Raw genomic sequence first — 24,615 nt, forward strand, 5'->3', positions numbered from 1 at the left:
TGGTGCTTTCTAGAGAAGCAAGCCAGCCCTCTTTGCCTTGATGGGGAAAAGAGTTACTCTCATTTTAGTTGTAGTAGCAGGACATCCACTTAGGCCTACAGGACCAGGCTCACTCCAGAAATTGAGGGTCTCCAGGTCGCATCCTTGACAGTCTCCAGAGAACCAGCTGGCCCTTCGTGCTTGACTTTGGGGAAGACCGTGTTCAGAAACATGGAGTTTATAGTTTCTCCTGCAGAGATGCCCTCCCCTCTTCCCTGCCATAACCTCTGCTCCGCCTTTCCAAGGCCACTAAGGCATCATGTGGACTAAGTTGACTCCTTTCTTTTTTTTTTTTTTTTATTTAAAAATAATTTTTTTTTAACGTTTATTTTTGAGAGAGAGAGAAAAGAGAGCACAATTGGAGGAGGGGCAGAGAGAAAGGGAGACACAGAATCCGAAGCAGTCTCCAGGCTCTGAGCTGTCAGCACAGAGCCTGACATGGGGCTTGAACCCACAAATGATGAGATCATGACGTGAGCCGAAGTTGGATGCTTAACCGACTGAACCACCCAGGAGCCCCTAAATCGACTCATTTCTTTCTCCTCTGCTCTGCATTTAATATCCACAGCTGAAATGGGGACTTCCTTAGCTCCCTTTCTAAACCTGTCCATCTGACCCATCCAGTGCCAGGCACTTCCCATGTGTGTTTATTACAGGAGCCATTTTGATTTTACAAATGGCCCTGTTAACATATGAATACATATGGTCCGTAGATAAGTGCCAGTGATTTATAGCCCATAATTGGAGTAGACATCCAGAGTGTGTTGTGACAATTTCTTTTCTTCTCGTAAAACAACATGAGTTCTTCCCTGACCTTCACCGTGTCAGAAGCTCTGGGAGCCTCTCAGATGTGAGTCACATCCCTTGTTGTATCCGTTGTCTGGTACCGTAAAGCAGGTCAATGATCTTTGTGGAGGGAACGTACTCACAGCAAGCAGCCCCCTCTTAGGACATTACAGCGTGATGACGTATGTAAAGATAGTTGGAAAGGGGTGAAGCATTGTGCAAATGTGAGGTATTACAAGTCCGTAATGGAGGACCAGGGAGCGGCCCTCACAGTAACAGATGTCCCTTCAAGGTCTTCATGCAAAGGAAGGTGGCACGTTATATTAGAGAACCTAATTAATCACAGCTCAGCCAGTTGTTAATTAACACGTCCTTCAGTGAGTAAGAGGGACAATTCTCAAGTCACTGTTAAAACATGGCACCCATATGCGTGTAGGAGGCACAGTAGGCGTTTTTACAGTCTCTCCAGGGGATCGAAGTGGGTAAGAGCTCCTGGAAGACATATTTAATCTCAGTTTAAGGAAAAAATTTTCTCACAACTAATGAGGTACGGTGATGAATTGAGCTGCTTCCTGAGCTCCCCGGAGCTGGGGAGATTTCTTTCCGTCTGGGTGGCCACCTGCCAGGAATGCTTAGAAGAAATGTTACATTGGAAAGGAGGTTCAGCTAGATGCCTTCCGTTTTATCTCCAAGCTTCTATGAGTCTTATAAACATAAACCTTAGGATGCTTATTCTTGTGTTGACATAATTTTGACTTTGGCATCCAGGACTCAAGAATGGTCGGTCAGTTAAAGGTGCCTCTAATGAAGAAATTGAAAACAGAGAAGGAAGTCATTGAAAATCCGCTGTAAATTATTTGCAGGGAAGGGAGAAGTTCTCACAGCCCTTTAGTTTCCTGTATATTAGACGGTCAGTGACCCATACGTCCTCCCCGCCCCTGCTCCACATACATCCTGCGTTCCCACCTGGATGAGACCCCTCTCTGCGCTCACCCATGCTCGGCTCACACTCACACGTGCTGGCAGCTCGCTTCCCTGAGCGCCTTCCCCTCCTACCACTTCTGCTCCCCTTTCTGGACTGCATTTCCTTTTCTTTAAGTGTTAGGACTTAGGTGCCCTCCTCTGCTCACTTGTAATTTAATTCCCATGTATCTCTTGAAGTACATTTTTATAATACATTGACATCATTGATTTTTTTTCTTTTGGTCAATATTTCCTACTCTGTGTGATTTCAAGGGAAGAGAATATAGCCTCTAGTATCTAGAGTAGGAATTGTTGTAATGTGTCAACCTACGTTTGTTGATGGGTGAATGAATGAATGAATGAACAAGCAGACCCATGCTAGGCGATGTTGATTTCTTTGTTGAAGAAGAAAACCTGAATGTTTTTAGTTTCCTGTTACCCTCCCACTGTTGGGTGATAATAGTACTCCCCCAGCCCCCTTCTTTATGGCCCACTTCTCCATACTGCAGAAATTCTGCATCCCAGGCACCAAGGTCACCTCTCAAAGCCTTTATCTCTCCCTTCCACCTTTTCTAATATTGTTCACACTGCAGGACTCCAATTAAATTCCACTTTATCCAAAAGGTCTTCACGCTTCAACCAACACCCATCCTTCTCCCTAGGAACTCCTCACATATTCTTTTCTGTGTTGCCAATTAATCACATATTTCCTTGCATTGTTACTTCACTGCTACATGCATAGTCTTGTCTCTCCAACTAACGGACGTTTCTAGAGGTCAGGAATTGTGTCTTCTTCTCTTCTTCTCTACATGCATTCATACGGAATGAGTCGGTAACTGCAGAATACGCTCAGACTGTGGTTAAACCTAGTTTAGCATATTAAGTGCGTTCCCACTTACTAAGTAGGATGTTAGGTCCTACGGTGGCAAGAGAATAAAAACCCAAATGATCATGTGAAAATGGAAATAAAAAGAAGAGAGCCTTCTATGAGTAATAGCAGGAGTACTTTAAGAGGAAAAAAAACCACATGACTTTATTCTTTAGTGTGATTTATGTCTTTAAGAGCATGATGTTTAGATACAAAGAAGAGCATTTTATAATACGTAAAATTCAGTTATAACTATTTGATCTTCACCACATATTTATAAAAAGCATTATTAAGAATTTAGAGCCATTTTGGAGCAAAATCAGTGATGTGGAGAATTCAGGGGAAAGCCCTTCACGGTTAGGGTGAAGGTATCAGAAATGTTGGTAGTAGAGGCTTAACTTAATGATCCCTCTTTTGTAAGGATGTATTGGGCTTCCAGGACAGGAGGGGAGCTCGTGGAGTTTGCCCCCCTCACTTTATAGAACAAATTACTCTCTCTCTCATTCTCATCCAAATGGAACTGCCATTAGGGTGTCTGGGTGGCTCAGTTAGTTAGGACTCCGACTTCGGCTCAGGTCATGATCTCACGTTTGTGGGTTCAAGCCCTGTGTCGGGCTCTGTGCTGACAGCTCACAGCCTGAAGCCTGCTTCGGATTCTGTATCTCCCTGTCTCTCTGCCCCTCCCCCTCTCATGCTCTGTCTCTCTCTGTCTCAAAAATAAATACAACATTTTTTAAAAATTAAAAAAAAAACAAAAACAGAAAAACAGATGGAACTGCCATTCCCAGTGAGACTCTCTTACCCATCCCAGCCCCTCACTGCCCTGTTTCTGTGTGAGTCCTTGTGCAGTTTGTGAATTTTCGTTTGAGTTCCCTGTTTTCTGTTACTCATCCGTTCTTCAAGCATAACTTGAGCTCTTACAAGTGGCAGACACTCCTCTCTAGAGCGTCTCATCATACATGGATCTTTCTTTCCTCTTCCATTCCTGACAGATACTGGTTTTCCCACTTTGCCTTGCCCTTCCTGCAGACAGGTTATTATTCCTTCTGGACTTGCTGCACCCCTGCTTTTTCTCAGTGGCCCATCCTTCGTTTTCCCCTTTTGCTGTCTTTGCCTGAACATCATCCCATTCTGATGTCATTCTTTCTTACAATATGATTAACTCTTAACCATTTTTAATTCTTCTTTCCTCAGCTAGGTTTTAGGTTTCCAAGCACCCTCCTGATATTTTTCACCTTTTCTCCCCTTTGCGCCCTGGGATATGATGTGAGTCATCACACCTTTCAGGAGACGGGGAAAGGACTGAGGGCTGGTGGCTTTGAACCTAAACACTGAGTGATGGCAGGAAGGAAGAACAGCACTGTCCACAGGGCTCATGACACCTGTGGTTTTTGGAAGGTCCTGTGTGTGCATGTGCGCGTGCAAATGCCTCCCTGCAAAAGGAAACTTAGAGCAGAGGAAGTTAGGTCTGATACGTTGGTCCAGATGATGCCTTTATGGGGAAGGACTAAGCATTTAAGTAACATGAAGGTGGCGGTACCAAGGACAGCTTACCTGTGTAATGTGCCTTACTGTTTACAAAGCTCTCACGTTTCTGTTGTTCTCATTTTATCATTCTGATTCCATGAGGAATTCATAGGTAAGAAAACATAGTCGTGAAGAATCATGTGTTCTTTGGTACAAGGAGGAGAGCAGGTCCAAGTCTTCAGCCCTACGTCTGGGATCCCAAAGCCTTGTCCTTTCCACTGTGGTGTTGATAGCCATATTTTGCTGTTGTTTTTAAGACCAGGAAATGATACCAGTGGTTATGAATTTATATTTCGTCAACGTATGTATGTATCTCAGCATTGTACATATTCACACCATATGTAGATGTTTCAGTTACGCATTGTTGTGTGACAAACCACCCCCAATAGCAGAAGCTTAAAACAACGGAGATTTGTCATTCCTCACGCCTCTGTGTGTTAACTGGGTGGTTCTTCCACAATCTGCTACCTTTCTGCTGCTGTTTCCTCCTCCTCCTCCTGTCAGGGCGTGGTTCACCTGGGAGTAGACCCGTGATGTAGGAGCCTCTGGGCACCCACCACCTTACCTGGGGTATCATTTAGCTGACCATTGTTTTGAACTTCCCTCCTTAAAGTTGTGACTACGTGGTTAAACTTGGTTTAACAGAGAGTGCCATTTTTGGATGCCGCAAGTTCTGCCTGGTGAAACTAGGTCCATTTTAAAAACAAACAAAAGCTTGCAGAGATGTTGCACAAAGTTCTTCTCTGTAATGATTGATTAGAGAATGGTTGGCTGAGAGAAATGGACCCACCAGCTGTAGCTAAAGGGTTGATCCAGCCTAGAATGTAGGTCTGTGTGACCCATGTTATCCTGTGTCAGCCAGTCCAGACCGCCATGCACTTGGGCTGCTTCTCAAGAAGATAGCTCCTGGAGTCCTTTTTCCTCGACACTCCTAACTCTTGGCTATGTCCAGTGAATGTGCCTAATTTTACAGACTTCCCTTTGCCTCTGATTGTTCGTGTCTTTTTAGTAGCAGGTTTATTAACTAGTCATTAACTAGTTAAAAGTCTAGACCACAATATCCTCTACCTTATTTTCTTTCATTGTAAGTCAGATAAGTTTTTCACTGCCCTTATGCCTTTTGACTTGTTACTTATTAAGCTTCCATATTTTTATTAAGAAGATGAATGAATGTAATATGTTATTGACAGTCTCCCATTCAGAGTTTATTTTATTTTTTTTTTTTTTTTTTTTTTTTTTTTTTAAATTTTTTTTTTTTTTTTAATGTTTTATTTATTTCTAGGAGAGAGAGAGAGAGACAGCGTGAGCAGGGGAGGGTCAGAGAGAGAGGGAGTCACAGACTGAAACAGGCTCCAGGCTCTGAGCTGACAGCACAGAGCCCGACGCGGGGCTCGAACCCACGAACCGCGAGATCATGACCTAAGCGAAAGTCGGACGCTTAACCGACTAAGCCACCCAGGCGCCCCTCAGAGTTTATTTTAATGAGATTTGTCCCAAACGTTTTGTCCTGCAACTATACTGTCTATAAATATGAATTCCTTAAAAGTAATTCCAAAAAATCCAGTCGGGTTATTTTGAGGTGGAAATCAGTGAAGTCATTGTTTATGATGCTCAGACCTAAAATAGGGTTTTTCCTGGGTTGTACGCAGTGCATCCAGCCAGGTTCCCAAGCTCCCTCCTGGCTCCAGCCTCTCTCTGACTAACGGGTCTGATTCTCCGCCAGAACCTATATCCAGAACATTTACATCTCTTGCTTTCTGAGACCCTGAAAAACCTGCTTTATGTTTAAATCAAGATTTAGAAGCACTTTTAACTTTTTTCCCTTAATCCAAAATAATTTCAAATCTTTAGATGGTCTCTTAGGTACAGTGTTGATGAGTATGTGACTTTGTTTTCCCCACAAAGTTTCAGAGACTGTCTGGAGCACGTTACCATCTACGTACAGTTCCACCGGAAATGCAGACAAACCGGAGTCCCATTCAGGCGGCAGGCTGTATGGCTCCCCTGTTGGGGACATGGAGGAGCTTGGGAGGTGGGAGGGGCCCTGCCTGGGGGGTGGCACAGCTATGTTGTGTGAACACAGACCACTGGGCTTATGGTCCCCTATGGCCCTGAGCTCACTCTCCATCTGGCCCTCACTGGTCCCACCACTTAGGAGACCTAACACGCCACGTCCTACGCTTCCCTTTGTTGTCTCAGTCTGTGATCAGATGTGTGCCCGTGTGTAAACTGTCCAGCAGCTAAGGAGTTCTCCTCCATACATGACCTGGTTCCCGGGAGACAGCACATGACCAGAGATGGAGTGCTGGGGTGCAGACCCACTTCTGCATTATTCGGACAAGGCTCTCTCATCATCTGGGTCTGTATTCTTCTCTCAGAGAGAAAAAGAGGAAGAGGGATTTGATGACCTCGGAAGTGACTTCTACCTTTAAATGTTTTGACTTTCCCAAACCTTTTAAAGGGGGAAGAACCCAAGCTGTGGGTGATAGACTCCTGGGAGAGAAAGAAAGAACATTTTAGAAAATCCCTGAACTTAGAATGCGAGAGAGAGATGGTGATAGGAAGGTGCGTGGGGGGAATCTAAACAAAGTTATTAAAAAATTGTTTACTTTTTTCCATTTTCTTTAAAAAAAAAAAAACCAACTTAGGAAAGGCAAAATGATATAAACTTAAGAGACTAATGATTTAAGGGGCGCCTGGGTGGCTTAGTTGGTTAAGCATCCGACTTTCGCTTAGGTCATGATCTCACGGTTCATGGGTTCGAGCCTCGCGCCCGGCTCTGTGCTGACTGCCAGCTCAGAGCCTGGAGCCTGTTTCAGAGTCTGTGACTCCCTCCCTCTCTCTCTGACCCTCCCCTGCTCAAGCTGTCTTTCTCTCTCTATCCTAGAAATAAATTTAAAAAATATGAAAAAAAAAAAAGACTAATGATTTAAATCAGGTTATCAGACTTGTTGAATTGTGAAAGCTGGGTGATAATCCAGTAAAGTAGATTACCGATTGGTCAATGGCTAATGGACTATTGCTGGTCACATTTTATTTTTTATAGCTATAAATAGCCCCTCATCTAGCAGATTGGAGACTATCTGGCCAAAGCTGAATCTTAAGAAAAGAGTTTAGTCTGTTAAATCGCTCTCTAGCGGAATGTGGACATTTCTGCCTGTCAGCCTGTCTGCCTTGTTGGGTGGGGGGGGTGGGAGGGAGGATGTGGCGTGTGTCGCACACTGAGTGGCATGAACCACACACCCTGTGTCTGGCTGCTCCATGGCTCTGGGACCCATGCTTTCACTTGTTTGTCCCCAGCTGTTGCTGCCTCACTTTCCTTGAGATTTGGTCTTTGTTCTCCCTGCCACTCTGTATTTGGCTCCTGCTCATTTTTCCTGCGTTGTTCTGTATTTTAGTCTAATGCGGAAATGCACATGGACATGTACCCACACAGCATTATATCAGTGGAAGAGCCTTGGCTTCTCTCTTCCTGACTTTAAGCAGACCGTTTCTCTCTGCAAGTCTTTATTTTATTAATGTTTTATTTATTTTTGAGAGAGAGAGAGAGACAGCGTGAGCAGGGTAGGATCAGAGAGAGAGGGAGACACAGAATGTGTCTCCTGAGCTAGCTGTCAGCACAGAGCCCGACATGGGGCTTGAACCCACGAACCGTGAGATCATGACCTGAGCCAAAGTTGGACGCTTAACCAACTGAGCCACCCAGGCGCCCCTCTCTCTGCGACTCTTTAAATAGAAAACAAATTCCTGAATTAAGTTCCCTTTTCTTTGTTTGACCCTCAGTTATATTTTGTCTCTTATAAGACCTTGACTTCAGAAGACAATTTCTCACTCGTACTCTGTCATATCATAACTGCTTGAAACACTACAGTTCTGGGAGGGAAAGTAAGATAAAACGAAGGATGCCAGCCCCATTGCATCTGAAGGATACCTCCTGATCTGAATCTAGGATGTTTAGTCTCCCTTTCCTCAGTCCTGGTATCGTGCTCTCAAGAAAATCTGACTTGTCGGTGCTACCTTGTATTATGGAAATAGCAAACTGCTGGTCTGCTGTTTCTTAGGAAGAGATGTAGATCTTGAGAGAAGACGCTTTTTCTGGTACTGACTCCACCAAAGGATTCTATCTGAATGGAATTTTTGGCAGGTTGTCCCTTCCCTTCAGAAGCACTTGAGTTAAATGAAAACTAATTGAACCACAATGACACAGTGAGTAAAAAGGTGCAGCTTTGAAAATGTTAGTGAGATGTCAGAGACCCTTTGAGGACTTCATGGAAGTCAGAGAACACTGGGCTTAGTTTGGTGTCTGGGCCCAGTGATGAGTAAGACAGGGCCCGGGATGGAGGAATGCAATGCCTTACAAATAATCAGCTCTGTCAGTGCCAAGAAAGTTGCAGACTTTGGGAAGGTAGTAAGAAGGGAACACAGAGAGTGATCTGCCTTCACGAAGAAAATCAATTAAGGGTGGCTGGGTGGCTTTGTTGTTTAAGCATTTGACTCTTGCACTCGACTCATGTCATGATCTCATGGTTTGTGAGTTCGAGCCCCATGTTGGGCTTCTCACTGAGCATGGAGCCTGCGTGGGATTCATTCTCTTCCTCTCTCTCTCCCTTTGCTCCATTCATGCCCACTCTCTCTCTCAAATAAACATTTAAAAAAAGGAATATATAAAAAAGAAATCAATTAGTAGATTGGCTTTCCAGCAAATAATAGAAACAATTTTCTAAAAAGCTGTAAAGTAATTTGTCAGCTTTAAATCCAAACTCAGAAATCAGGGACTTCAAAAAGCACACATACAGAAAAACTGATCATGATTTATCCTAGCCCTTCCCGTTTGCCTGCTGTTTTAAATCTTGGGATCATACAGCTCCCCCCTCATGGGGAACCCAGAGGATTTTCTTATTCCCTGTCCACTTCTTAGTGATAGGTTTGGGGTGAGTATCAGGAGTCCTCTGCTAAAGTACTTACACTTGGGCTATTGAACGCTTTAGATAGAGCTCCTCAGCCAATTCCAGAGCCTCAGTCTGTCATTCTGCTGGTTGAAGTCTTGGGAGTGGGGGTGGAGGGGAGGCTGAGGGGCGGGAGGATTAGACAAGGCCAGGAACACAAAGGGCAAGACTGTCAACACAGGGCACATTAGCCCAGCCAGACACCTATGTCAAAGCCAGAAACTTCCTGAGAGCGGCTTGGAACTGAAAGTTTCCTTCTCAAAGCTCAGGGAGCACTCCTTAGTTTTTCCCTGAGACAGCGTTAAGTCCTTTAGACGATCAAGTATCTGTTGCAGATGCATGTGCTTTTAACATTGTGTTAGGTAATTAAATTGCTTGTATCACACCTACTCAAGCTAGCCAGTGGAAATTGCCCCCACGTAGGCATTTTCAAAAGGACTTCATCAAATTAAGAACCTTGTAATTAATTATCATATCCATCTGTTCCTAAAACATTGTCTCAAAGATGACACTTAATAACATTTTTTATTTTTGGTAGGATTAGTCTGTTAGGACAGATTTCTCTCATTCAGTTCACTTTTTGCATGTTCTCTTTAATTTGGATAATTTGTCCGTCTGCTTTTTGGTAATAAATAAAATTAAATTATACAATATATACAATATGCATTAACATAACACAGATTTAAAACATTCCTGGCTCTTGACCTGCTATCATGGTAGCATTCTCTCTGTTTTTAAACACATCCAGAAAAAACTTTGGAAATATATTTGAAGTCCTTCTTTCTCAACTAAGAAAAGAACAGCTCTTCTGTTGCCCTCTGCCACAGTAATTTTTGGCCCAAAAGAGCAAGTCAACTCATAACTAAAAAAGCCAGAGTCTATATTAAACTCTGATGTTTTTAAAACAAAATAATTTTAGGAATTCCATGTTATTTTTGGACTTAACCCCAGATTGAAGCAAATATGCTTTCCTAGAAGTAAAGCCCTTGTCCATGGAGATGAACTATCTCCCTGGTAGAGAGTTTAATTTGTCAATAATTCACTTCAGATGTGTACGCCCTGCTCTTCCTATACTAGTTCTTTAGGCCTTTAGTGTCTCACCATGAAAGTGTATGTAGTCTTATTTTACATTTGTGTAAGTCCTGAAACAGAAGTTCAAGGCTCTCATTGAGTGGCTTACAGTTTGGTCTGAGTGGCCATCACCAGACCCTGAAATACCTGGCCCTTTGACTCTCCCCAAAAGAAAGAAACTCAACCGAATTTCTTCAGCCCTGAGACTTTTAGTAAGTTGGGAAGCAGGCTCCACTGCGTGGATATAGTGAACCTCGCAGACTTCCCCCACCCACCCGCCTTTCATAGTATCCTCACCACGACACAGGCAAAGAGAACAGCTCCAGACAGCTTTGCAAATCTGTTTTGTGACGTTATTCACATAACCGGTAAGCAAATCTAAAATGTTAAAATCCTGCTTCTTCTGGAAATGCCAACAACCCCAGATCCCATGGACTGTTTTTTACGGTTATTTGCACCTGTATGTTGGATGGAAGTGATAGGACTCCTCACTGTTGTGTAGATGGCAGTCTGCAGAGAGTTCAGGGTTCTATTTGCCCAGTAGACAGACATTTGGCTGCTTAACTGCAGTTCAGGTGAAGGTAAGGACAACTTGTCCTCTTGAACTTGATGCTCAGTTCATCTGTGAGTGTCTCACAGACAGGTGCATCTTAAATTGCCCTTTCCTGACTTGGCCTTTTTTTTTTTTTTTTTTTTTTGAAAAGGAAAGAAGTTGTATGTCGTGGCTCTTGTGACCTACGATCAAGCACTTTGATTACCATGACTCTGTCATGGATTCCTGAAGACCCTTAATGATACTTCTTGAGACATTAGATGGTATACTTTTGAGGGCAAGGGCACGTCCCTGTCTGTCATTAGTGCCGAGTACAGATAAATAAATAGTCAGTGCTTTCAACGAAGTTTGCAGATAGTTGATCTGTGGCAAGCCCTAGCATTAAAACCCCTTAGTGGTTTTTTTGATCTGCTTAGGGAACAAATATTTGAGTGTTTACCAGGTGCTGCACGCATGCCGTGCTACCTGGTGGGAATAAGACGTAGACTGTGATGTTAAGGAGCTTACAGTCTAAAGGCAAACGCCTATAAATCATTACAGTTTAAAGTGCTACGTGCTGTAGAAGTTGGAGCTTGCAAAAAAAAAAACTGCTCACAGAGCAGAGGGCTACTAGTTCTGATTTGGAAAAATGTTGGATTTGACTTTTGAGCTGAGTCTTTAGGAATGAGTCAGAGTTCAGCAGCTGTAGAAAGAGGAAAGGGCATTCTAGGCTGTTGTGGTCATGGATTTTTTTTTAACTTTTAGTGTGTCGTATAGCTTAAAACATTATCACTATCCCATCTATCTTTATGATCCGAGAAAACTGGAATTCATGACAATATTGGTTCCCCCCCTCAGAAAACCATCTCTTTTCAAGACCGCATCACTTGTTTAAAATGTTTTATTTACTTCCCTATTGCTTTCAGTTAAAGATGCTTCTTAGGATCGTAACCAGGTTCCCTTCTTACCCAGCCCTGGGCTTCCTCCCCAGCCACACCCCCTGCAGGTACCCCTACGCTAAACCCCCACACCCCCTCTCAATGCATAACGTGTCCCCCGTTGGGCTGAACCACTTGTTCTCGCCTTAAATACACCTCGCCTTAAATATTCTTTGTTGCCTCTGCAAGTTTGAGTACGTTCTTCCCTCTTCCCAGAATGTCCTTGCCTCCACCCCCGTTCCCACACGCCTGTTAGACACTTAACAGTCTCTGCCCACTCACGGCCTCCCTTCACACACGCATACGCATGGCATCAGCGTTTTTTCTTTGTGCCTCCCACCAAAGGAAGGCATCGCGGATGAAGGGATTCTCGGAGTGAGTAGAGGACTGACTGTCAGGCACAGGAAGGTCTTCAGTGTTGAAGATGTGGGACAGCGACTGCCAGGAGGGTGCTTTTCTCCAGCAGCCGTTGGCAGCTGGGGTATCAGCACAGAGCGGGGAGGGAGGTGGTGGATATTACAGTTTGCACTTGGCAGCCTTGGGGCTGAATTTGACCCCAAGACATATTTTCTTTGCTTCATTTCCCCCCCTCCTCTTTAATTATTAATATTTTAAAACTGGGATGCTTTGTGTAAAAAGGTGGCTTCTTTTGAGCAATCGGAAGCCATGGTGACATTGTACGTTTCATCATGGAATAAATAGTGAACAGACCTTCTTGAGTTGTCTACAATATCCCTTTGCCCTTTCAGGATTCTTGCCTGACTCCTGAAGGCATTTAGCCTTGGCCTTTCCGGGTATAGCTAACTTGGGGTTGGTGTCAGGGGACCAGATGTGGATGGAGGTTTAAGGGACAAGAAGTTTAAAGGTATCATGAAGATGAAGGCTCAGGTGAAAGACCATGAGTCTGGGGCTGTATTGTGAGGGAGGTACACTCAGGACAAGGCCCAGGCTAAAGAGGAGAGGGAAAGATATCTGGGACGCAGCCATCTCAGGGAGGCTGAAGGAGTCAGGAGATGGGAGCGTGGGCATGGGAGAACTGGGTGGATGAACCATTGTGATCAGTGAGTAAGGTGTTTGGCTTCAGAGATTTTTGAAAGCTGTGGCCTCAGGAACAAGTGGCTGAAGTGCAAGGGGCAGCAAGGATCCCCAGATTCCAAAAGATCTGGTATTCATCCATGTAGACATGGAGGCTATCCAGATTATTACGTAGTGAACAGTGGGTGGGGGCTTCTGCGTACCAGATACTGTCCTAGGTTGCTTTTCATACATCAGTTCAGTTAATTCACCGAGCAGTCGTAGGAGAGAGGAGTACCTGGAATCATCCCCATCTTACATATGGCTCAGGTGAGGCTAAGAGAGATGATGTAACTTCCCAAGGTCATATAGCTCCTAAGTGGCCTGAACTCAAACCCAAGATTGGCCTAATGTCCAAGTGCATTCTCTGACCCCTCTTAGGAAATGGATAGGAGACAGAGCCACAGAGAGGGAGGGCTTGTGTGGAGGAAAGTGACAATGTGGAGGATGCTGACCTCCCTCCCAGCCCAGGTGAATGAGTGAGTGAGTGTGGGGGATTCGCCGTCTCACTAAAGGCAGTTGTAAGGAAATAGCCTTTCAGGGTGAGCCGGGTAAGTTCCAGAACAGGTTTGAGTGGTACACGTTGTGGTGACGTTCAGATGCTGAGAGAGTTTGTCTGCCAGGGAGAGGTCAGTATGGAGGAAGGAGTCCCCCAGGAAGCAGAGCAGTACCCTCTGAGGATGCACTTCCCTGGAGGCCAGGCAAGCAGAGGATCTTGCACTTTGCACTGATGACCAGGATGAGAGGTCTGGGTATTGGCAGCCCCGATAGGTCCATGTGGACGCGTGCTTAAAGACGCATGCTGTGTCAGCACCAGTTCCAGCCCCAGGTGGCTCTGGGGGCCTGAAGGAACATTTGGAGCCCAGGCCACCCAGGTTATGAAATAGCTCAGTCCCGACATCTTTGATGTTCTTCATGTGCTCCAGAGAGGAAATAGAATGGTTCATGTCCCACTATGTTCTCCTGTAGGATCATACATCCCTATCCTTTCTAAGCTAAACCCCTAAGCTAAGAGCCAGAACCCCATGTGTCCCCAGCCCCAGCCAGCCAAGTGCCACCTGCTTGTACTCACTCAGCAAATAGTCACGAAGTAATTGTACGTTCATATGTAAGCTGATTCCATGTTCCACAGCTTCCATTGCTAAGGCAGTCGGTGACTCCAGCTCTGAAATGGGAATACCGTATGTTACTCTCCACATCCAGAGCCAGTCTTCCTCCTTCCCAGAGTGCACCGGGCCAGTTTCCCCTCTTTCTCACTCTTGCTCGCTGGTTCTCCATGCATCTCTCACCCCTGCCCCTTTGCTCTCTGAGGCCATCCTGCCCACCGCGAAATCAAATGCCATCGTCTTTCCTCCAAGACCTCAGGACACGAAGGCAGGAGGCTTCCATTCCCAGGACTTGGTCCCTTTGAGACTGTTGGGCCAAACTAAGTGTGGTTCAGGATGCCTGCCAGATCCCAGCTCTCATGTTTCAGCAGGGGCCCAGGCCCTAGGGATTCTTTGCAGCTGTGTCTGCGCTCTGGTTCCTCTGCTGCCGGGACCGAGTCCCTCTGCAACTTCGCCGGCTCCAGCTCTCTTCTCCAGCCATCCCGTCCAGGTGGTGATGTGTGTGAGGTGCCGTTGCCTCCTCAGCGCCCCCTGCTTACCGTGGAGCATCGTTCTAGAACTTAACTTTATCAGTCTTAGAGGAGCCATGTGGGCTTGTAAATTCCATTTTCCTACAGTGTACACCACTTCTCTTCCTTCTTAGCACCCTAAGTTTCCTGACCCACTTGGCAGCCTTGAGGAGGGAGCCATCATCATCTGCCCCTTGAGAACACTGACAGAGAAGGGCTACAGCGACTGCTTTATTAAGGCCTTTTGGTGGCCTTTGTTGTTATTACTAACATTAAAAATGCAAAGGAATATTTTACCTCACTGCCCTCAATTTATATTTTCTCTATATTAGAGCATATTCTTTGCTCTCCACAGAAAAAGAATGAAACAAACAGGAACAATGCAGTGATTTTACCGTTGTCTCTGATGGCAGTGGGAAGAACGTATAGTTTCTGCTGGTGGAGAGTAGTGGCCCTGGACCCACTGCTGGAAGGGAACGTGCCATCCTCAGAGCCAGGCCCGGGCTCGCCGCTAACACAAGTGTTTAACTGCCCGGGTTGGCAGGGCAAGGAGATCATGTGGGAATTAGCGCGATAAAGGATAACTCAGGCTTTGTTACCGGATGAAGGGTAAATCTCTTCTGGGGAGACAGGAGAATTGTGAACCCTAGGAAACTTCCCTAGGAAAGAGGGCCGTTCTCCATAAGGGTAGTTGGGCCCTCAGGAGGGCAACTCGTTTATTTTGGGATGTTTTATTTGCAGTATCTCTCTCTTTTTTTTTTTAACTTCTGCATTTCTGGAAAGAAGAAAGAAATATAATCACTACAAAGCCAGTTCATCAAATTTAATTAAACCTGAAGCTACTTTTTATAGAATAGAGCTCTGTTTTATGTGTCATTAGAATTCCCGTTCATGACACTTGTTTCATTAATGCACTGAGTGGAATCCTAGGAGTACAAGCAAGGTTTGGGCGAGCTCCCTCCTACCTATAGTTTTTTTTTAATTTATAGACCGTGATTCTCCCTCTCTGAAGGGCCCCAGCACTCAGTGAGGTGTGGGTAAACCCACTACTGGGAGGTACTGTTGGCAGAGGGCCTCACGGACTTGTTTTCCTCCGCTTGGGGAAGGTGGGGAGTCGGATGGTCTGCTGCTTCCACATTTCCTCCTCTGCAGGAGTTTATTGTAGGGGAATGTTAGAATAACAGTCGGCCTCTGCTCTGCGTGGCGCCCACCACAGAGTATGCCTGTGCTTTGCTGTGTGGCTGTGGGAGAGGCAAGGGGAGACTCCTCTCCTGCGGCCTCTTCTGCCCCCCTGTAGTTTGGTGTCCGTGACAGTGTCTCCAGTCATTCTGGTGAAGTGAACTGTTGATTCTTGAACTAAGTTATGAAACCATAAGTTGTGAGGACCGGCATCAGGCTGGTCATCAGGCATGTCTTCTCCATTGTTGCTTAGTCCTGTTTAGTGGGGAAAAAAGGAAAGAGTTGTAGATGTAGAAGTATACTCCTTCTCCAAAAAGAAAAAAAAATCACCCAAGAAAGCTTCGGAGAGAAGGCCCCTCTTGAGCTGGGCCTGAAGGTTGAGTACTGAAACCGAGAGGGGGTGGGGAGGAGGCGGGAGAAGGGCAGGGCTGTGATGTGCTTGCTGGACAGGGTGGAGGCCAGGAGAAGGGGTAGGAAGGGATGAATCTGGATCAGACTGTTGGGGTGATGGGAATGGCAATCATAGAAACGTGCGATTGTATAGTTAGAGAAAGCTCCATTATGGACCAGCCATCTCCTTCCAGAGGGGCATGCTGTGGTCACATGGTCTCTGGTGGCCATGATTCCACATTGTCCATATTGTTCCTGCCTTCACCCTGTGTGTCTCTTCTAAGCCACCATATTCACGCAGGAAGGAGGTTTTGCAAATGATTGGCAGCAAGTGCTGCATATAGTCTTTTTTTTTTTTTTTAAACGTTTATTCATTTCTGAGAGACAGAGAGCTAGCTGGGGAGGGTCAGAGAGAGAGGGAGACACAGAATCTGAGGCAGGCTGCAGGCTCTCAGCTGTCAGCACAGAGGCGGACGCGGGGCCCAAACTCACGAACCGTGAGATCATGACCTGAGCCGAAGATGGACACTTAACCGACTGAGCCACTCAGGTGCTCCTGCAAATTGTCATTCTTACTAAAATGATAGAACTAGTTGTGCTTGGCTTTTTCCAAATTAAAAGTGCAAATTAAGTCCTAGCAGTCGAGAACCTGTGCTTGGAGGAGCGAGTTTCTCATAAAGTAGGTCCCAGGTTCCATTCAGTGAAATCTGGAGAGCCTATGATGCAGGTAGATTCCAAGCCCTACTCCATACTTGCAGAAAAAATAATCTGGAGGATGGCACCCTGGAATCTGCATTCTAGACAAATTCCATAGTGTTTCTCTCCACATATTAGTTTTGAAAAGTGCTATACCTATTAGCTCTCAGTCTAAAATTTATATATGAAAAAATTGTGAAAAATAATGCATGGTTGAACCTCCTTTATTAGACATGAATAAAATGTTTATTCTAGATTATTCCTTTGATGGCTTTATCCTTCATTTTTTTCATTTACAAGACAAAGCATGCCCCCCACACTAGGGGAATTCACAGGAGAGACAGTAAGATTTTGATTTCATAGGATAAGTATGTAAAGTCCCAAGAATTCAGCACCCCTGTGTACTCTGGAAGGTCAGAGGAGAGAAAATTAATCCTGCTCGCTTTTTAAAACAAATGTTACAGGTTTTTCTTTAAATTCTAATTAGTTAAACATATATTGCAATCTTGGTTGCTTTTGGACCGGAGGAGGTCTTGCAGGGTGGTCTTAAGGTTCTGTGGAGCTTACCCCTGGCAGGGTTGAGGCAGAGTGCGCGCCTGAGCTGTGGCCCTGAGTGAGAAGGGCTGGGTGGGTGGAGCGGTGAATGGCGGCCGGCCCTTGTTGTGCTCTGTGCAGCATAAGGAGGCACCAGGAGCACGTGGAAGCTAGAATAAAGATTAAGTAGAGCCTAGACTTGCAAGCACTTTGTGAGCTGTGCCAGGACCCTGGCCCCTGGCCTGCCTGGGACTGTGTAGTCCAGGAAGCAAAGGACGTGAAGGGAAAGCATCAGTACACATTGCCCTTCAGCCAACACAGCCAGCCCGCCGGGGCCTCCTAAGGAGGGGAGTGCCCTCTAGGGGTTTAGATGATTTCTGAGTGCTGTTCATTATGGTACTGAATCCATTACCTGCTCAGGAGAAAAAAGACAGCCTAAGCGACCCACCTGGCTGCAGCTGTGATTACATTATGCAAAAATTTATTAATGTGGTGCCTTGATTGATCATTATCTTAATACCGAGGATAACATTAGAGGCTTGATTTTTTCTGGCAAATTGCATGGGCAGGTTGCTTCTTGTTTGAAGTTAAAAGGCCCTTCGCCCATACAGTATATGATTGTTTTTATGTGAACTGTCCAGAGCGGGCCGACCCACAGAGACAGAGCACAGACGAGTGGTTGCAGGGGCCGGGGGAGGAAGTGCGAGTAGAGGGTTTCTTTGTGAGGTGATGAAAATGTTCTAAGATTAGGTAGTGGCTGTGGTGGTTGCACAACCCTGTGACTATAAAACCACTGAATTGCACTTTAAAGGGATGTGAGTTTTATGATATGCTAATTGTATCTCAATATAGCAGTTATTTTATTTACTTATTTAAAAAACAAAACTCCTAGCATTTCTGCGGTGGGTTTCCTGCCAACAGCTCTGCCTGAAGCAGCCTTTTGAGTTCATGGTACAGAAATCTCCGTGTCGTGCTTCTCACTTTGCCTTTTGTACTTTTGTTTTTAGTTACTATTATCCCTCTTTTATTCGTTTCCGGTTCTGTTGCATTTGAGAAGGATTTATCAGCGACTATGCACAGTGGATGCAACAAGAGCTTGTGGTAAGATTCGTACTCAAGTCCCCACAAAACAGAGCGAGAGGGGCCTTAAGGGACTTACGGTATCTGGCGGCTCCAGGAGAAGCTGGCATTTGAGGTCGGCCCAGGAGGACAGATAGTATGTGGACAGACAGCTGGATGAGGAATATTCTGGAGAGAGCAGGGGTAAGCGGCACGGAGGCAGCAGCATGAGGGCTGGTGCAGAGAATTGAGTGACCAGAGTGGAAGGAAAATGAAGAGAAAGACCCTAGGGGAGACTTGGGGAAAAGGCCCGTGGACTCAAGTGTCGAAGGCTAGGCTGAGCCGCGGATCACTTAAGTGAGGGGTAGCTGACGACCTTGGACGCTGGAGGGACAGGAGCTGGGCTGTGGTGTGGGTTGGAAGGAGAGAGTCAGGTGAAGGAGGCCAGGTGAGGACCTGGGAATTGGGAGAGAGGGGGTTTTAGAAGTGAGGGTGAGTGCTGACCTCGCTGCCATGAGCATCTTGTTCTTACAGGTCTGTTTCCTCTACTGCTAATCCACACATTTTCTCCATTTTCTTGCTTGCTCTTTATCCAGTAAAGGGTAAGAGGAAGATGGGGGGAAAGGACAGAATAAGAAAGAATAAAGAAAGCAGAGAACAGGGGTAAGAACAAAATAAAAGTTTGCATCCTTCAGTTGTTTTGTAATTCAACATTTCCTTTTCACGGTTCACCAGAAGGGAACCTCGTTCTTGTGGCAAGTGCAGAGCAGGAAGCCGCCTTTAATCTCAGGTCATGTGTTTAGGCTGTGTGCCTCACTATTCCCGTCTATGAAAGGGCAGACTACCTACCTTTACTGAAGGTAAACCAGAGAATCTAGATCTTATTAAAGAATTTTTAAAAACTAACTCAGCTTACGAAATTTGTAGACCTACTAAATTTCCTTGGCAGATAAGGGTCCTGATGAGTCCCCCATTCGTTACCTGAGAGAGTAAGCATAAAGACGACCTGTGTGAGTTGTGTTACGTTGAACTGTATGAGATTGCTGTTTGGCTATTTTTGACTTACAGAGAAATGACAGTTTTCCTAGAGTTTCAACCTTATAGTTGCTGGATAGATATCTGATGTGAGCTCAGGTTCTCACCTTTTCTGGTTTCTCAGGAAGTTCAGTCTTTATTAAGCTCTTTAACACCTGCTAATTTTAGGTTCAGTGGAAGCCGTGTGAAGTCAAAAGATAGCAAGAGGTGGGGAGTGCTTGCCAAGAGGCTAGTCCAGAAGGGGAAGGGAGCTAGGAGCAGGCCAGCCAGCCAAAACCGGGGCACCTGGACCCCTGGACCCCTGGAACTTGAACATACAGTCCTTCTGGGCTTAGAAGCAAACATTCACCATCAGAGGTGTTCTTTGGTAAGTGGGTTACTAGGCAGTTGTGCGCAGTTTCAGACCTTCTGTAACCTACTGCAGACAATCTCTGTGAATCGCTACAAAAGCGAGACAGAGATCTAACTGTAGAGAAACAGGTTAGATGTAAAAGGGGAAAAAAGAAGCCGGAGGGCAGACTCCATTATGGTTCTCAGCTTGGTGGGGTTTCTGACTGCCTAGCGGAGAGCCTGGCACCTGAGTGTTCAGTAAAAGTCCTGAAGGCCTGAAGGGTATTTGAAGAGGCATTTTCCGTTTCATCGTATGCTCTCCGGTGTTTGAGTTAGAATGATTCCCCGGAACACATCAGTAGGCAAAAATGTGGATCCCAGACGACATGGAAGAAAAGGTTAGTCAGCATCTCGTGTAGGATATGCTGCTGTTGTAATGACAGACACGCACCAGAACCAGGGTGTGGCCGCGTGGCGCCCTAGCCCCACTGATCTGTAGGGGCTGTAGGGGCCGAAGGGTTGAGGTTGTACGGGCGATTGAGGATAAATGGAAGTAATACGTCATCACTGTAGTATCACAGGGATAGGTTACCTGCTTACAATCGTAGTAACAAGGCACACAACAATGAAAGACTAGGGAATAACCTTTGCAGTTCAGCCCTAGAAGTCGGTTGCCCTATAGGAATACAGATCCACCCACACAGAACAGGCAGACGTTTATCTGAAACCATAAAAGAGAAATTCCATCGCAGCGAAACCTTAACTGCCTAACCCCCTCTTCTCCCAGGCCCCCCGATAGAACCATGGCCTCATTAAAGCCCGAAGGGGCCTGCCTTGAGAGGGGTTGTTCACACCTTTCCCGTGGCTTTAATGGTCTTTGGTACAAATTTTAATTTACATTGGTTTCCCTTTTAGTTCTGCAATCAGCTGCAAATGTAGCTAAACCTCTGGACCTGACTATTGAGGCACTCGCGGACTACGAGCAGACTGTATTCCGTATTCGTTAGAGGTCCAAAGAACAATAGGAGAACAAAGCAATGACTTAAATAAGAAGGTGGGGGGGAAACAAAACAAAAATTAATGAGCATGTTAATCGTTCTTCCCAGCTGGGAATGTTCCTGTCCCCTGATCCTGGCCTGCACTGTACACAAATACCCACGTACTTCCTGCAAGGCTGTCTCTTTTTAGGATGCCTTCCTTTTTACTCCTGTCAACCTGGAAACTCCCTTAGTCATCTCTCTGCCCTCTGCCCCCTCCTTCCATCCCCAAGGGAGCCCCGGGACGGGGGGGTGGGGGGGGTTGGGGGGAGAGCTGGAGGCTAGCTGCTCCCTCTATTATTCCATTTTTTACCCTAATACCCTGCTGCCCTGAGCTTCTCATTCCCTGCCTGGTTCCCTGTAACAGGAAGTGGACATTTTTTCCCTCCTCTTGTGCTCACTTCATGCTTATACCCACCTCTCACTTTTCTGTGTTTAGGCAGGTTCCACAGCAGAGTTGAACTTAAGTAGGGGTGAGAGCCAGCAGAGCGAGCTGGCAGTTCATCGAACACCTCATTCGTGCGTGTAGAGATAAATGGGTGTGTAGTACCTTCGAAGATCCCCCAAATTAAGACTTTCAGCTTTCAGCAACTGTCACAGAGTCCACTTACTAGAGCTTATACCCTTTGTAAAGAGCTCCTCAGTCTTCCGTCAGCGTCTGTTTCTTGTGTTATACATAATTACAAATGAACGTGGCTAACGATGAAGGTGCTCCGAGGCCAATCACACAGACAGAAAGATACTAAAGATACTCAAAAGCTACTAACTTAATGGCTGAAGGAAGGGCCAGAAAGCTCTCTGAAAAACACCTAAAGGTCGACAGCAACAAAGCAGCAACACAGGGCCATTTAACACGGGAGCCTCCCCCCGCCCCACCCCTGCTTCCATGTTGGCCTGAGCGAGCATCGCTGATTTATGGAGTAACACATCACGTACACACATAAACAGCCCTGTGTCAGCAGGGAAATGCTTGTTAGGCTGGTCCGGTTAAGTAAGAAATGACGTGATGCATTTTAGGACTATTTCTGTCAAAATGGTTAAAGTTACGAACACGGGTGCATCTTAAGGAGACGAGCCTGTTATTTGGAATGCAGATTACGCCAGCACCCACTCCCCATTCCCCAGTGACCCCAGAGAAGCAGGACGGTGTCGTTTGCCACAGCCACTGCTGCTTTGTTTGTGGTCTCACGACTTCTATGTTGTTGTTTATTCATGGGGTTTTCCTTCCCTTTTTCTTTGGTTTCAGATGCGAGTGTCTCTCTGGCTTATGTGGTTTCCCCGTGTGTGAGGTGGGATCCACCCCTCGCATAGTCTCTCGTGGAGATGGGACACCTGGAAAGTGCTGTGATGTCTTTGAATGTGTTAATGGTACGTGGGGTGCAGGAGGAGGGAGGGTTCCGCCTGGCCGCCCTGCCCGCGAGAGGCGGGCCACCCACTCAGGAGGAAGGTCCGCTTGGGATCCCCCAGTGCGGCACAGGGAGTCAGGAAAGGGGATCCTCACTCCGGCCATCAGAGGATTCGCAACGCGGAAGCACGGGGTGGCTGTAGCTGTCACATCCGGCGGTGTTTCTGTAGTGCAGAAACGTGAGGATTTCAAGCAGAAGGCTCGTAGAAGCTGTGCTCACACCGCCACCGCCGTCAGGAGCCGGTCTGTGTAACTGACGCCACATTGAAGCGATCCCAGCTTGACACAGAAAAGGCATTGTTCCCCTAGTCGAGCATTTCCCTATGCAGAGAGCACATCTTTGACCGGTGCTGGGTCATTCGTATTCACCCGCTTTCAGCTCGAGCCTTGTGGCGCAGAAAAAAGATTCTTCAGTCGCAAGATTCCTTCAAATAGAATCCGCCTCTCCCTTTCACCTTTCAGGACAGGGCTTGGTGTTTGGTGACATGGTGTTTATTGAATTTGGACGCTTAGAAAGGGAGGAGAAGCTAAGACGTGCCCTTCCCTCAGTTTTCAGAAGGAAAACAAAGAGTAAAAATCAAGCAAGTGAAATGTCAATAATTCTAGCACTGTTTAGTCAGTACCTAGACACGAGGAGAATGAAGACGCACTTGGACAAATACAAGAAATCGCATGTACAGAACCCCCCCCCCCCCAGTAACTGCTGCCTCTGAGAAACCAGAGTTCAGAAGAAGTTCTGCCCCGCTCACGCCTGCCCTTCCCCCAAGAAAAGGCGGTGTTAAAATTGAGTCCTGTTTCCTCACGTCCTGTTGTTTTCAGTCCAGTGGCCGCCTGTTGTTGCGTTTGTTGTGCTTTAAGGAGATGCTGGGAGTCAGGCTTCGTGGTTGAGAGAACATGGAACGGAGCCACACGACCTCAGTTTGAGAATTGGTTCCTCCGCTTACCGGCTGTGTAACTTTGGACATCGCTTAGTCTCCCTGGGCCTCAGTTTCCACATCTGTCAAGTGGAGTGAATAACAGTCACCTAAACGAATTTTTCCGTGTGAAGCACTGACAGTTAATAGTCTTTATTTGGCGTGCCCCCCCCCCCCCCCCGTTCCCACCCACAAACCCGGTTCTGGACATGCCAAGGGGGTGGAGAAGGGGAAATGAGCTTCCTGGCTCAGAGACCTCATGAACCCAAGCACAGGTGTGGAAGAGGCTCCAGGTGCAGAAAGCAGGCTCTTCTCCGTGCTTCTCTTCACCCCTAGTGTGTTAAACACCAGCAAGCCGCCAAGCCTTTTCTCTGGCACCACTGTGTATGGGAGAGCACATTTTGTGAATATTTAACTCCTCTGCCATTGGGCACAAATAGTCGCTCCTCACCCCCGGCTCCTAGCATCTCAGATGTGCTTCCGTCTGGGACTCCTCACTCTGCGAGTGCTCTTACGCCTGTCTCTCCTTCTGCAGCCTGAACCTGCAGGGGGCAGAGTGTCCTTGTGTCTGTGGGTGTTACGTCCACGTTCTCCTGGGGCAGTGAGGGAGCAGGTTCCGGTCATACTAGTTCCCTCTAGAGGTGGCTGTTAAATCCCGGCCCAGAGAGGGGTTCCTTTGTGGGGACCCTCTGTCTTTTACTGCCCTCCCTGAACATTAATCGTAAGTCACTCGTCCCCTGGAAGCTATCAGTTGCTGTCGTGTCCTCCGGGCGAGGAAGAAGAGTGCCTTTCTTCTTTCCTTGCATCTTGGTTGTAGAAACTCAGGGCCGTGTCTTTCTCGCCAGGACATTAAGTTTACATCTCAGCCCGTGTGGTGTAGCTCACAGCTGATGACCGCCCCCCCAGCTCAGCGGCCGCGGATGGACCTTCGGGGCCCGCTCCTGTTTATAGCCTCGCTGTTTATAGAGCTCTCAGTCCAGGAATAGGACTGCCATCTGCCACGGGAAAATGCAGAGATGACAAGGCACACTCACAGTGTTTCTGGGGGTGACACTTTCCTGCCACCACAACCCGGGGATCTCTGCTTTGTTTACTGTCCTTCTGTAGTGTCTCCATTGCTCTCTTAGTCGTTCAGTTGTAGATGAGGCTGGAAACCTCAATGCTGTGAAGGTTCTTCATCTTCCACAGTAACGTTTAAAGATACTCTATCTCAAAGTCCGTATTTCACCTCTTTTAAGATGTATGTACACACATGCACACACACATGTGCTGCACCCCCCAGTGCCCTGGGAAAATCTTACTGTTGTCATAAGGCCATCATTAGAGGATATCATATATCAAAAACTCATTGTCATCACTCAGAAAGGCAGAGGTCTATTTATATTTATCTAAAGCTTTGCTAATCCACAAAGGGTTTCAGGCAGCCTCATAGCAAGAACAAGAAACATAATGCAAAAATACGAGGAAAGAGAGAACCATAGACTTGTACTTAAATGGTGAAAGTGAAAACCAAAAAGCACCTACAGGTATGCAGACTGTAAATACCTGTCCACATGATTGCCGGGGGTAAACGTTAGCAAGGCTCCCAACTTCCTGGCCATCAAAGTGGGGAAAAAAAGGAGATAGGGTTAGATGCACAGTTCTTTTAGAGGAAGGAAACCCACTGGAGGGGGCAAC

At 46.3% G+C, this 24,615-nt stretch overlaps 1 protein-coding gene across 2 annotated transcripts in view; it reads left to right on the plus strand.

Moving 5' to 3' along the window:
* Positions 1–24,615, plus strand: part of CRIM1 (cysteine rich transmembrane BMP regulator 1) — a 190,496-nt gene that overhangs the window by 90,471 nt on the left and 75,410 nt on the right. For both annotated transcript variants that reach the window (XM_039257229.1, XM_039257228.1), the window contains exon 5: positions 21,866–21,987. In XM_039257229.1, the coding sequence (XP_039113160.1) occupies positions 21,866–21,987 (122 nt within the window). The remainder of the gene's footprint in view (positions 1–21,865; positions 21,988–24,615) is intronic.

The sequence above is a fragment of the Hyaena hyaena genome, unplaced genomic scaffold, assembly GCF_003009895.1.
Source record: "Hyaena hyaena isolate Hyena2069 unplaced genomic scaffold, ASM300989v1 scaffold_607, whole genome shotgun sequence".
NCBI lineage: Eukaryota > Metazoa > Chordata > Mammalia > Carnivora > Hyaenidae > Hyaena > Hyaena hyaena.